Source organism: Dendrobates tinctorius, unplaced genomic scaffold (assembly GCF_039654945.1).
Source record: "Dendrobates tinctorius isolate UK_male_01 unplaced genomic scaffold, ASM3965494v1 ptg000028l, whole genome shotgun sequence".
NCBI classification, from domain to species: domain Eukaryota; kingdom Metazoa; phylum Chordata; class Amphibia; order Anura; family Dendrobatidae; genus Dendrobates; species Dendrobates tinctorius.
In genome coordinates, this window is record NW_027361696.1 from 81,230,358 (window position 1) to 81,243,956 (window position 13,599).

The window sequence follows — 13,599 nt, forward strand, 5'->3', positions numbered from 1 at the left end:
GGTGTAAGGAGGTGGCGGGGACCCTCGGTTGCTCCCTCTCTATTTTCCTGTATGTGGTCCCCCATGCGTTGTCCCGACTGTGGGTTATGCATAAATGTGTATTGTCTTGCACTGTTCACTATATGTATTAATGTAATGTAATGTGTTATGGTTATGCTGTGCTGTGTTTGTCTTTTTCCAATGTTTTTCTATTGTACAATATATGTCTGTAGCTTAGGCATAGTAAGGGGATAATCCAGGAGGCTGGGCCAGCAGTCTCAAAGGGACAGGAAGTCCCTGTCTGGAGTTCAGTGCTAGGCAGGCTGGCTCCTGGCAAGATGTGATTCCCTGCTGGGAGCTGGCCATACCCCTGGAGGGGAACAGAGCTGCCAGTGGACTATCGGGTAGCGGGAAGAGGACTGTGTGTGTGGCCCACAAGAGACTTTTAGCTCCTCGGAGCCGACTGAGAGCCATTGCTTCTGTTGCTGCAGCCGTTGCTGTGAATAGGGACAGATCAGGAATTGTACCTCTTTCTCCTGTTTCTCTACATCCTCTTTATTAAACAAGTTGCCCCTGTTGGGCCCTAAAGAGAGTGATGTGTTGTGCATTAAGAGGACGTCATTCTAACATGGAGACCAGCCGTGATTCTGAGGTAACCCACTGTGACCTGGGGCTGGGATTAGAACTGTCTTTTCATGTGCAAGGGGCTGGGGTGTGGACTGACTGTGCCTTAGTGGACTCGCCCACGACTATCACCCCGTGCCACTGTAAGGAGGTGGCAGGAACTCCCGTCTGCCCCCTCTCTCCTATGTACACTTCGCTGTATTATGTGCCTGTTTATTAATGTCTTGTTGTTTCTGTACTGTGCAGTTTGTGTATCAGTAATGTAATGTATGTGCTGTGTTTGTAATGTCTGATAATGTTTTGCCATGTTTGCTAAAAGTATGTTAGCTTAGGGAAAGGAACTAGTTAATTTTGTGGGCTGGGCCAGCAGCAGAAAAGCAGCAGGAAGCTGCTGCTTCCAGTTAGTAGCCCAGGCACATTGGCCCTGGGCAGATGTATAGGAACAGCCGGAGCATTGCCAGATCTCCAAGAGGGAACAGTATCTGCTGCCACGGACTAAAGACTTAAGGACCGCGACACGGCCCCAGGACTTCGGAAGGGCCCCTGCTGAAGGGACTAAAGCGTCCAGATCCCAGCGAGTGGACTGCTGCTCGATTCCGGCCACTGTGGCTGTAGTGGGTGCGGCTGTGGAAAGTGTGAGGGAAAGAGCAGGAAGCCAGTGTTGTAGCCATTCCCTTGTGCTCATTATTGTTTATTCCCTGTTGTGCCACTGCTGGATCCTGGACTTTACTTGACTGGACTGCCATGGCTGGGGAAAGAGAAGGTAAATCATGTGAGCTACATCCGTCCTGTCTGGTTTTTTTTATGTACAAGGGGGCTGGGGTGCTCGCTGACTGTTGGCTCAGTGGACTTTTTTGTGGACTGTAACTTTATGTGACTCGGCCATAACTACCACCCCGGTTGCCCTTGTTACACCACCTTGCTACACCAGTACCAGTAGCCATCCTGTCTACTATCCAGAGCCGCACAGTCTATACCAGTACCAGTGGTCGTCTTGTCTACTATCCAGAGCCAAACAGTCTGTACCATTACCAGTGGCCATCCTGTCTGCTATCCAGAGCCAAACAGTCTGTACCAGTACCCATCCTGTCTGCTATCCAGAGCCAAACAGTATGTACCAGTGCCAGTGGCCATCCTGTCTGCTATCAAGAGCCAAATAGTTTGTACCAGTACCAGTGGCCGTCCTGTCTGCTATCCAGAGCCAAGCAGTCTGTACCAGTACCAGTGGCCATCCTGTCTGCTATCCAGAACCAAGCAGTCTGTACCAGTGGCCATCCTGTCTGCTATCTAGAGCCAAACAGTCTGTACCAATACCAGTGGCAGTCCTGTCTGCTATGCAGAGCCAAGCAGTCTGTACCAGTACCAGTGGCCGTCCTGTCTTCTAACCAGAGCCGCAAAGTCTGTACCAGTACCAGTGGCCATCCTGCCTGGTACCCAGAACCGCACAGTCTGTACCAGTGCCAGTGACTGTCCTGTCTGCTATCCAGAGCCGCACAGTCTGGACCAGTACCAGTGGCAATCCTGTCTGCTATCCAGAGCCGCACAGTCTGGACCAGTACCAGTGGCAATCCTGTCTGCTATCCATAGCCGCACAGTCTGGACCAGTACCAGTGGCCATCCTGCCTTCTATCCAGAGCCAAGTAGTCTATACCAGTGGCCGTCCTGTCTTCTACCCAGAGCCAAACAGTCTATAATAGTGGCTGTCCTGTCTGCTATTCAGAGATGCACAGTCTGTACCAGTACCAGTGGCTATCCTGTCTTCTATCCAGAGCCGCACAGTCTGTACCAGTACCAGTGGCCATCCTGTTCTCTATCACAAACCAATGTTTCTGACCCTTGGGGTCAGCTGCTAGTGCTCCGACACTTAACTGGCTACCTGCCACACAAGCCTGACCTCACCATCAGAGGCTCTAGTGAAAAACAGGAAGCTGCTTAGGAACGCTCCACCAGGGTAAACACGGCCTATGGTGCAGTGGGTGCATGAACCAGAAGAGTCACACACTCCGATTCCTTAGCATTTTGAGGGAAGAGGCTACAGTTCTTGGCATTTTAGAAATTTTAGTAGGAAGTGGCCAACGCCATCAAGATAAAAAAGAAATCTGAATTCTGTTATTTCCCATTTACATCCACTTTCGGGCTCATCCAAAAGTCCACTTTTCATGCACAAGTTCCACCTGTGATAGAACTTGTAGCCATTATAGTAGATGGGGCTGGTAATATGTCCAAGTCTTTTTGTTTTTCTTTGTAAAAATTGACACTGACAAAGCACAGATGATAGTATAACCCAGACACTGATGGAAATAATTGCATTTCTCCAAACTAGCCTTAGATTGGGATTCCTTAAAGGGAATCTGTCACCTATTTTTTGGTATATAAGCTGCGGCCACCGCCATCAGGGGCTTAGCTACTGCATTACAGAATGACGCTGACGTCGTCCACGCCGGCGACATGTTCTTGCGGCAATGCCATCTTGAGTATCATGAAATCCCGCGATACTCAAGATGGCATCGCAGCAAGAACATGTTGCCGGCGTGGACGATGTCGGGATCCAAAATGGCGTCGGCGAAATCTCGCGAGGACGATGTCGGGATCCAAAATGGCGTCGGCGAAATCTCGCGAGAGGTGTGCGGTGACGTCACCAGTTACAACTGGACGGAAGTTTTACAACCCGGAAGCTGCTTAGCGCCTTTATTATTATAGATTCTTGCCTATATAGCACCAACATATTCCGCAGCGCTTTACAGACATAAACATCATTGTCCCCATTGGGGTTCAAAATCTAGATTCCTTATCAGTATGTATTTGGAGTGTGGGAGGAGACCGGAGAACCCGGAGGAAACACGAGCAAACACTGGGAGAACATACAGACTCCTTGCACATGTTGTCCTTGGTGGGATTTGAACCCAGGACTCCAGCGCTGCAGTGCTAATTACTGAGCAACCATAAAAGAAAGAATAGAAAACTCATTTACTTTAGTATGTACATTTACACAAGTGAGAAGGAAACAACAGTGCACCTTCTTATAAATGCATATGCAGCTTTGTTATTTAGTATTTTAGGAATATTTACAGACAATGCCTATGTATTTCATTCCAACGTGAAATAAAAGAATTTTTAATATCACTTCCATATATCACATCTCCACCAGAACCTGCACCTGCAATGTCTGCTTCTGTCACCACGTGCCGTCATATTTATTCTGCGGGTGGCACTAGTGATAGAAGAGATGTTGGAACCAGAAGCTCTGGCGTGCAGGCTATGTATAGTCACTGAGGTTAATGGGGTTTTACACATAGCGATATCGCTAGCAATATCGCTAAATCATCACCTATTTGGTGACACAGCAGCGATATCGCTAGCGATATCGCTATGTGTGATTCTTACCTCCGACCGGCTCTCCCGCTGTCTGTCGTTGATCGCACGAGATCGCGCAGCTTCATTTCTCGTCGGGCGCTTCCTGCTGGCGCCGACGAGCGACGCGTGGACGCGGGCAGGAGGATGTCAGGATCGCCGCGTCTGAAAGGTAAGTAACGACCGCTGTATCGCTGCTGCATCGCTGTGAGATCTGCCTGTTTGGCAGCTCACTAGCGACCATTTAGCGATGCACCAGCGATCCTGACGGGGTCGTATCGTTGTCGGAATCGCTGGTGCATCGCTAAATGTAAAGGGGCCTTTAGAGTGTCTGGAAACTGCAGTGCTGTCCAGTCTGGCAGTGTGAGTGTGTGTGCTGAAGTAATCAGCTCATTGCTTCATTTCAACTGGAAAGCTCCACACCCTACTAAAGGTACTGTCACACTTAGCGATGTACCAGCGATCCCGACCAGTGATATGACGCAGTCAGGATCGCTGGTACATCGCTAAGTGGTCGCTAGTGAGCTGCCACACAGGCAGATCTCACCAGCGACATCGCAGGGGTCGGGGGTCGCTACTTACCTGTCACACTAGGCGATCCTGCGTCCTCCCGCCCGCGTCCACGCTCGTCGCTCGTCTCTCCACAGGAAGCGCCGCAGGAAGCTGACGACGAGAAACAGTCCAGGACGTTCTCGCGCGATCAGCGATAACCAGCGGGGGAGCGGTCGTAGGTAAGTATCAGACACAGCGATATCGCTAGCAATATCGCTATAACATCACAAGTTATAGCGATATTGCTAGCGATATCGCTTAGTGTGACAGTACCTTAAAGTTTCCAGCTTACTGCTAGAAGCTGCCAGATATACAGTGCCTTGCGAAAGTATTCGGCCCACTGGATCTTTTCAACCTTTTCCCACATATCATGCTTCAAACGTAAAGATACCAGTTCACGGCAAGCTCCAGTACTTCCAAGACAATGTTTCTAGCTACACAGCGTGTATCTCTATGGTGCTAACTTGTGATGTGTTCAGGAACAGATTAATCTCTAAGGACATATGGTCCACCATATTTACCTGATTCTACACCTCCAGATTATTTTCCATGGGAGCTATGTAAGAAATGATTTTCAAAGACAATTTTCATGCTGTTCTTGAATTGACTCAACAGTGTTTCTATGTTTCTGATGCCAACAAGATAAAATGTGAAAATGTCTTGAAGCGTTTGAGGAATACCTTTTGGAACAGATAAAACTACAGTAACTGCATCTGTATTTCCGAGGTGACGGGTTTACCTGTACATTAAAGGGAACCAGTTATCTCAGAAACTGCTATTTACCTGCAGATATGGGGTAATTCCGCAGGTAAAAAGAGTTACAATTAGAGTTGAGCGAATTTCTCAAAATTTGTTTCCGATTATGATCATTGCCGAATATTGTTTTTGTAATATTTGTCAAACATTATTGGAGTCAATGGGGGTAGAAATGAATGAATATGTTCGGAACCAATCATCAAACATAAATTCGGCATGAATAGGGTACCATATGGCATTAATATGGCAAATTCAGAATTCGATTCCGAACATATTCGCTCAACTCTAGTTACAATGCTGCCTGGCCACCTTGCTGAGAATGCAGTTAAAGGGAGAAAATTAACTTATTTCCTCCTGGGAACCGCCGGCTTTCAGTCATAGGAGCGTGCCCAGAGCAGCTATAGTTACCGCACACAGACAGCTCACTATACAAATCCTGATACAGAAAAGCTGTAGAATAAACTGTCAATCAAAGTGCCACTCACGGTGAGTGGTGAATGTAGCTGCTCCATGACTGAAAGTCGGCGGTTCCCAGGAGGAAATGAGTTAATTTTCTCCCTTTAACCGCACTTTCAGTAAAGTAACCAGACAGCATTGTAAATGCTATGTACCTGCAGATTGACCCTACTGTATATATGCAGATAAATGGACTAAATAGAGTACAAAATATGACTTAATATAATATATTTTACTACATAATAATCCTTATTTTTTAAAACACAAATTTTATTTCAAATTTTCAAATTTTCATAGACATTGCTTCATTTCACATGACAAGTCATTTTTCCAATAAACAGACAATAACTCAGCCTATCATCCTCCCTTCCTACCCTCCCTTAAACAAACCCTCTTCCTCTTACATTTTCAATGATCTCCCCTAGCAACTTCGCACACATGTTATGTCTAGACCACTTGTAAAACACAGATTGCAAGCATCGCCTCTGTAAAATATCACCACACATTTTTCCTTTTTAACTCCTGTCCCTACCAGGACCTTACACCTCGCCTTCATTAGCCAACTTCAGATTCCCCAAATTGTTTTGGATGTCTTCCAGTAGGTACCATTCAGTATATTTAAAGGGCCTTACTATTCTCCTTATTTCCTCTTCATCACATTGTCTTACTATGAAAAGCCTCCATTTTTTAAAGAATTTACCCGCCAGACCCTCCTTGTTCCTTTCCGCCTCCAGCTGTTCGATTCTGAGAAAAGATTTAATCTGTCCCATCACCTCTTCCATCGACGGCACACTTCCCTCAAGCCATTTGGACAGTAGAGCCCTCTTACCTATCATAGCCACCCCATGAAACAATTTTGGTAATTTGGGCCTCTGTTCCTCTCCTCCTCTTACTACCTGTCCCTTGTTCCTATAATGAAAGATCCACAGCAATGGATCCATTTCAATTTCCACATTCCCCACTATTTGCATAAATGATTGCAATCCTTTCCAGAATTTCTGGCTCTCTGGGCATTGCCAGATCCCATGGTAAAGGTCTGTTTTTGGCAATTTACATTGGGGGCACTGAGTCACTCTGTTTATCTGTTGTGTATTTGGGATGTTAAAACCATAAATTGCTCTATGCATCAGTCTATATTGAGTGTCCCTCCAACCTTCATTAATCACCTCCTTCCTCATCTTCATCCACCACTGTAATATCTTATCCCCTGCTTCAGAGTCACCCAGTTGTCTTGCCCATGCTCTCCAGACTTGTTCTGGGCATATTGGAATCAAAACCTCCCTCAAAGCTTTATATAATGCGGAGATAGAATTCTCATGTCGGTCTTTCATAATAATTCTGTCCAAGTCATTCGTCACCTGTTCCATTCTAACATCCCTCAGTTGTGACATTAGCCCCTTTTCTATCTGTTTGTATTGGAGGATTTGAAATGTGGATAGCCCATATTTTGTCACGATTTCCTGGTAAGTCAGCCATCTATTCTCCACCTCATGTATTAGATCTGTCACCCTTTTTATCCCCTTGTTCTTCCATTCTGAAAATAATTTGTTGTCTCTTCCCGCTGGGAAATCTGGGAACCTCCATATATCAAGATGTTTGGATATTCTCCAAGACAACTTGAATTTTTTCCTCACTGCTTTCCAGGCCATCACCGTATCTCTACATACCAGTGAGTGTTTAATGTTCCTTGGTATGTTGGCCAATGACGTGTGTAATAGTGCCCCTAAATCCCAGGGTTTACAAAACTCACTCTCCAAACGTATGTCAGAATGCCCATTTGTCTTCCTCAACCAGTCTATGGCATGCCTCATCAGGCATGCCAAATTATACCCTCTAATATTTGGCAGTTTAATGCCTCCTTGTTCCAAAGATTGCATCAATTTTTCCGTTTTAATTCTCGGTCTTTTCCCCCTCCATAGGAATGTCGAAAATGCTTTATTCAATCTATTTATGTCTGTGTGTTTCAACAACATGGGGATGGTCTGCATTGGGTAGAGTAACTTTGGAAAGCACATCATTTTCAAGAGATGATTTCTACCTAGCAAAGATAACGGTAGCCCTTCCCACAACTTCAATTCCCGTTCTATTTTCTGTATCAAAGGTTTGTAGTTTAATTCATATATCGATGCTGACGTACATCCCATCTGTATTCCTAGATATTTAAGATGTGACTTTGCTATTGGTATCCCACAGATTTCCCCCCTTGTTCCATCTGCTACCATTAGTGGCATCCTTTGCCCACAGAGAAATAGTATTTCACACTTTGTTCTGTTCAATTTAAAACCTGACAAGCTCCCGAACTCCTCTATCTGTTTTATCACTTTCGGTAGGTCCCTCTGAGGATTGTTCATGAATAATATAATATCATCCACAAATAGCGCTGAGTGCAGTCGTTCCTTCCCAACACTAATGCCTTCGAAACAATCTCCTTCATTTAACAGTCGAGACAATGGCTCAATGGCAAGGTTAAACAGGAGAGGTGACAGTGGACATCCCTGTCTAGTCCCTTTGTTCAAAGGGTAAGACTGCGACAGGAACCCGGGCGTTGCCACCCTCGCCTGAGGATTCGCGTATAATACTCCTATAAATGTACGAAAGGCTCCCTCTATCCCCATATTGTCTAGTACCGTCTCCAACCATGTCCACCCCACGCTGTCGAACGCTTTTTCAGCATCAAGCGTGACCATGGCTGGACATTCCTCCTTTCGAAGATCCCTGTGTCTAATAGCATCCATTACCAACATGGCCCTCCGCACATTTGTCACCGCTGCCCTCCCTTTAACAAACCCCGATTGTGCCGGTGAAATTAAATTTGGTATTATCTCCGCCAACCTATTGGCCATCAATTTGGCCAAGATTTTAAGATCCTGATTTATTAATGAAATTGGCCTATAGTTTGCTGGATTGTCTAGATTCTTATCACCCTTGGGTATCAATTTTATGTACGCAGTGTTGAGATGTCCCGAAATTCCACATCCTCCCAGTATTTTATTGTACATTCTAGTCAAAACCGGCGCTATCTGCTCTCCCATTTCTTTATAAAATTCCCCATTGAACCCGTCAGGTCCCGGTGCCTTGTGTATATTCAAATCCCTTATTACCGACTGTACTTCCTCTATTGTTATTTCCGCGTTCAATCTAGACAGCTCTTCCGAATTTATTTGCGAAAGTTTTATTTTTCCCAACAGATCACTTCCCCTGTCCCCCGTCTCTTCCCCCCTGCTATATAAATTCGCATAATACTTCCCCAAAATCTCTGTAATCTCCTTTGGGTTTGAGGATTTGCTCCCGTCCGGTCTAGTCATATTAGTTATCAAGGTCATTGGTCGTCGTCCTTTCGCCAGATTGGCCAATAATTTCCCCGCTTTATTGCCAAATTTGTGTAGATCAACTTCCTGTTGTGATCGTATCAGATCCTCTCTTTTCCCCACCCAAGAGTGAAATTCCTGTCTCGCTGCCTTCTACTCCTCTTTCGCACTTTGTGTCTTGTTTGCTAAGTACCCCGCGTATTTCTCTCTGAGGGCCTCGCTTGCGTTTTGGTATTGTTTATGAGTATGCTTTCTAAGTTTAGCTACATGTCCCATCAATCTACCTCTCAGTACTGTTTTTGCAGTTTCCCAGAACAACATTACATCCGCCGCATGTTCACTATTAGTACTGCTATAATCATCCCACCATTCGATCAGAGTTTTGGCAAATTCCTTGTCTCTAAGCAAAAACGACGGAAACCTCCACAGATAATCTGTCCCCCTCTGTATTGTATCAGTGATGTCTAAAAGCACTGGGCTGTGATCCGATATCACCATATCCTCAATAACCACATCTCTAACCCTATGCATCAGAAGTTGGTCAACCAAAATGTAGTCAATCCTGGACCACGCTTCATGAGGATGTGAATAGTGAGTGTACTCCCGGTCATTTGGATGATGCAATCTCCAGCTATCTTTCAAATTTGTGTCCTCCAAAAGCTTGGCCATTAAACCTTTTACCTCCCTAATCGGCCTACCATCATCCCTACTATATCTCTTGTCTTCCCCCCTTGAAACCACCGCATTAAAGTCCCCTCCAACCACCCTTTTGAGTTCTGTATCCTTTTCCAATTCCTGAGTGATGAAGTTAAAAAAAGAAGTTTGTTCATTATTGGGGGCATATATGTTATGTATACCAAATTCTCCCTGTGGACTGGAAAGCTTGATGTAGATATACCTCCCTTCCTCGTCATTGGTCTGAGACACTATCGTGTGGTTAAAATTTTTGTTGATCAAAATCATCACCCCTGCCTTGCGTCCCATGGAGCCTGACCCAACTACTTTTCCCACCCATAGTTTTTGCATACGAAAGAAATCTCCCTGGGGTAGGTGAGTCTCCTGTAAAAATGCTATATCCACTTTCAATCTTTTGAGGTGCCTCAATATCATCATACGTTTATGTGGCGACTTCAATCCTTTCACATTCCATGTCACTATTTTAACCATTATCCCAATTCCTCAAATATGTCAATTCGCCATGTGGTCTTACATATGTGTGGTGTTGTGCTTCCTTCAAGCGTTCAGTGCGCTTATGCCATTGCATTCCCTGTACCCATCCAACCTTCCTGTATCCATTAACAATAAACATATAAATAATCCTTATTTTACATTATGCTTTCTATGGTTAGTCAGCTAGGATATCAGATAGGGCAATGATACGGTCAGGAAATAAACTTAATCTAAAACTACCACTTTTCTTTCTTTTCTAACTCTTATTGGTAAAGTCCATTGGTAATAATAAATAATAATATGTGATAATAAAATGTTTAAACAAGAAAAGAAAAATAACAAGTAAAAAAATATTTTTTGGAACATAAGATTTTATGACCTTATAGTAGTGTGAGCCTACAATTTCCTGGAATACAAATGTGAAAGCTATGAAATCAGCTGGTATAGCGTAATTGGCGATTAAACTAAAGTAAGTCATAACACAGTGAATAAATAGGTGAAAACCTAATGTCACGCCGGAAGAAAATATAGCAACCGCACTCCCCAGGGAGCCTATTAATTTAAAGGTAAATAAGGAATCATTACTCACTGGGGAAGCTGTAAATGAAAAAATAACACGTACTGACATGCATTAGGACTTATTTATAAAGTAGATGCAAAAAAGGCCAATGCTTTCTTCTACTTTCACAAATACCTCATTCATTGTTCTGATTTCTGCTCACCTTTGCTATTGCATTGCCTCGCTTACTTTTGTAAGGACATTTTGATAGAAGCAACGTGAGAAAAAACTGACTAGTAGAGATTAGAAGAAAAAATATCATAGTGGTGCTGCTATAGAAGGTGCAGAGATAGCAAATGCATTTGGACCCATTGATGCCCATTAACAAAAACGTTAGGTCATTCCGCATATTGCTCTGCAATAATGTTTTAGAACTTCATTGCTAAGCAAGAAGTGGGGCACTGGATGTCAGACAAAGCGAAAATGGTCTATTACTTGCCTTCCTGTTCATTGTATACACAGTACTATACACAAACTTTGGGAAATGCTGACAGCACTTCATCCCTCTGACCCAATAATCACATGATTGCCATGTGCCAGGAGGGAGTAGAGGCTGCCTGATCTTAACAGATCCGAATCAGATCAGTAATTCAAACAGGAGGCTGTACTTGCCTGTAACTGGGGCTAATATACTAGACCAGTTACAGGGGATATCAGAAATAAATGCAGTACATGTCTCCTGGCTCACTGATCATGTGATTGCCAGGTCACGGGAGGGAGCAGGAGCTGCTGAATCCTTAGAGCTCTGGATCAGCTCAGTAGTCCAAGCAGGAGGCTGTATATGCCTGTAACTGGGGCTAACATGCTAGACCCAGTTACAGGGGAATTCAGAAATAAATAAAAGTCTCCTTCTGGCCCATCGATCATGTGATTGCCAGTGCCAGGATGGAACAGGAGCTGCTGAATCCTAACAGATCCAGATCAGCTCAGTAGTTCAAGCAGGAGGCTATATTTGCCTGTAACTGGAGCTAATAAGCTATACCCAATTACAGGGGAAAACAGAAATAAATAAATGTCTCCTTCTGCCCCATCGATCATGTGATTGCCAGTTTCCAGGAGGGAATAGGAGCTGCTAGATCCTAACAGAGCCAGATCAGCTCAGTAGTTCAAGCAGGAAGTTGTGTTTGCCTGTAAATGGGGCTAATATGCTAGACCCAGTTACAGGGGAAATCATAAATATATAAATGTCTTCTTCTGGCTCATCGATCATGTTATTGTCAGGTGAGAAAAGGGAGAAGGAGATGCTGAATCCTAACATCCGGATCAGCTCAGTAGTTCAAGCAGGAAGCTGCATTTACCTTGTAACTGGGACTAACATGTTAGCCCCAGTTAAAGGGGAAATGAGAATTAAATAAATGTATTTAAATGTTGAAAAGCCTCCCAAAATTTTTTATGACATTACGGGAAGTTCAATGTGTGAAATAAATGAAAAAATAAACAAAAGAGGACGAAAGCCAGTGCCAGTCTGAATCACTGTTTCTAGAACTACGCCCAATTAAAAGAAAGACATATGTCCAATATGTAAAATAATTATTATAGAAAAGAGAACATAATTAAGGCCCCATTTAGATGTCAGTGATTTTTCTTATATGCCAAAAGCAGCCAGAGTTTCAGATTTACAATCAGAGTTTCCTCAGTTTTTATTGTATGAAAAACAAATTATGGCGTTTTCTCTAAATTCCGCTACGGAACAGTCCATGAAAAATAAGCAACAGATGGAAAGCATCTAATTGCATTCCGATTTTTTCACGGACACATAGACTTGCATTGGCAATTTTTATCTGAGAATCGGATAAAGATCAGACACGTCTCTGTGATTTTGTGAGGACCACTATTATTTTGTGAGGACCAGTCTTATATTAGCAACATTTTAGATACAATTTGTAGAAATCTCATCCAAACGCTGCAAATCTCATCTTCATCCACAGTTTGTCAATTTATGCTGTTGGCCACCATTATAGACAACAAGATGACTTGAATTACCTCTTCTTTTTCAGCAGACTGGAGATCCTGCCACTCCTCGATAACGTGAGCCAGGTCCACAGTGTTCATGTGTACTCGCGCCTCACCAATGGCATCATGTTTAGAGAATCGGTCAAAATCATAGACGGACATCACTAAGGTCTTTCCTCCGAGTTCTGCATAAGGAATCTAGATAAAAGATAAAACCATAAATTGGAGAATTATGTCTGCAAAATTATTATACAAAAGAATTATAACTGGACAGAAAAAAATCAAAATAGCAAGGAGAATAATTAGTTAGCGGCCTGCTCATGAGCCATCTGCATAGGAAATACACCATCTGCTGGATAACGCAGAAGGGAGAGTGTTAAGGGATTCAAGGACAGCCATAGACAATACCACTCAATAGTGTTGTGCTCAAGACAACACTGGCAGAAGAACTCCATCATCTACTCAATTGTGTGCAATCATTTCATAAAGTGTGACACAAAGAAAAAGGTAAAACTCATTTATTGCCTTAAAGGGGATGTCCTCTAGTCTTTAGAATATGTAACGCTATCGTCCCTGCATGCCTCCGCTCCTCTCTTGTGGCAGGGACGCCCACTTACCACCCAGACTGCCATGCAGCGTCCTTTGCTCTGGCTCCCAAGTTTCAGAGTCTGCGCACACCATGCTTTTTTCCTGGCATTACACGTCCTGTCTTCTAATGTGTCCCCAGCCAATAGCTGTGAGGCAATTAGTACTTAAGACACCTCCACCAGTTTGGAGATGGCTGAGCAACAATTGCATTAGTAAGTCTGCAAATTGCTAGGATTTTGTTAGGTCCCTATACCTGTCCAGTTTATCTGTATCAGTACCAGCCTTGTCTGAATCATTACCTGA

At 43.9% G+C, this 13,599-nt stretch overlaps 1 protein-coding gene across 3 annotated transcripts in view; it reads right to left on the bottom strand.

The window, feature by feature from the left end:
* Positions 1 to 13,599, bottom strand: part of SYT5 (synaptotagmin 5) — a 395,951-nt gene that overhangs the window by 15,569 nt on the left and 366,783 nt on the right. For all 3 annotated transcript variants that reach the window (XM_073571079.1, XM_073571081.1, XM_073571080.1), the window contains exon 6: positions 12,739 to 12,906. In XM_073571079.1, coding sequence (XP_073427180.1) covers positions 12,739 to 12,906 — 168 coding nt within the window. The remainder of the gene's footprint in view (positions 1 to 12,738; positions 12,907 to 13,599) is intronic.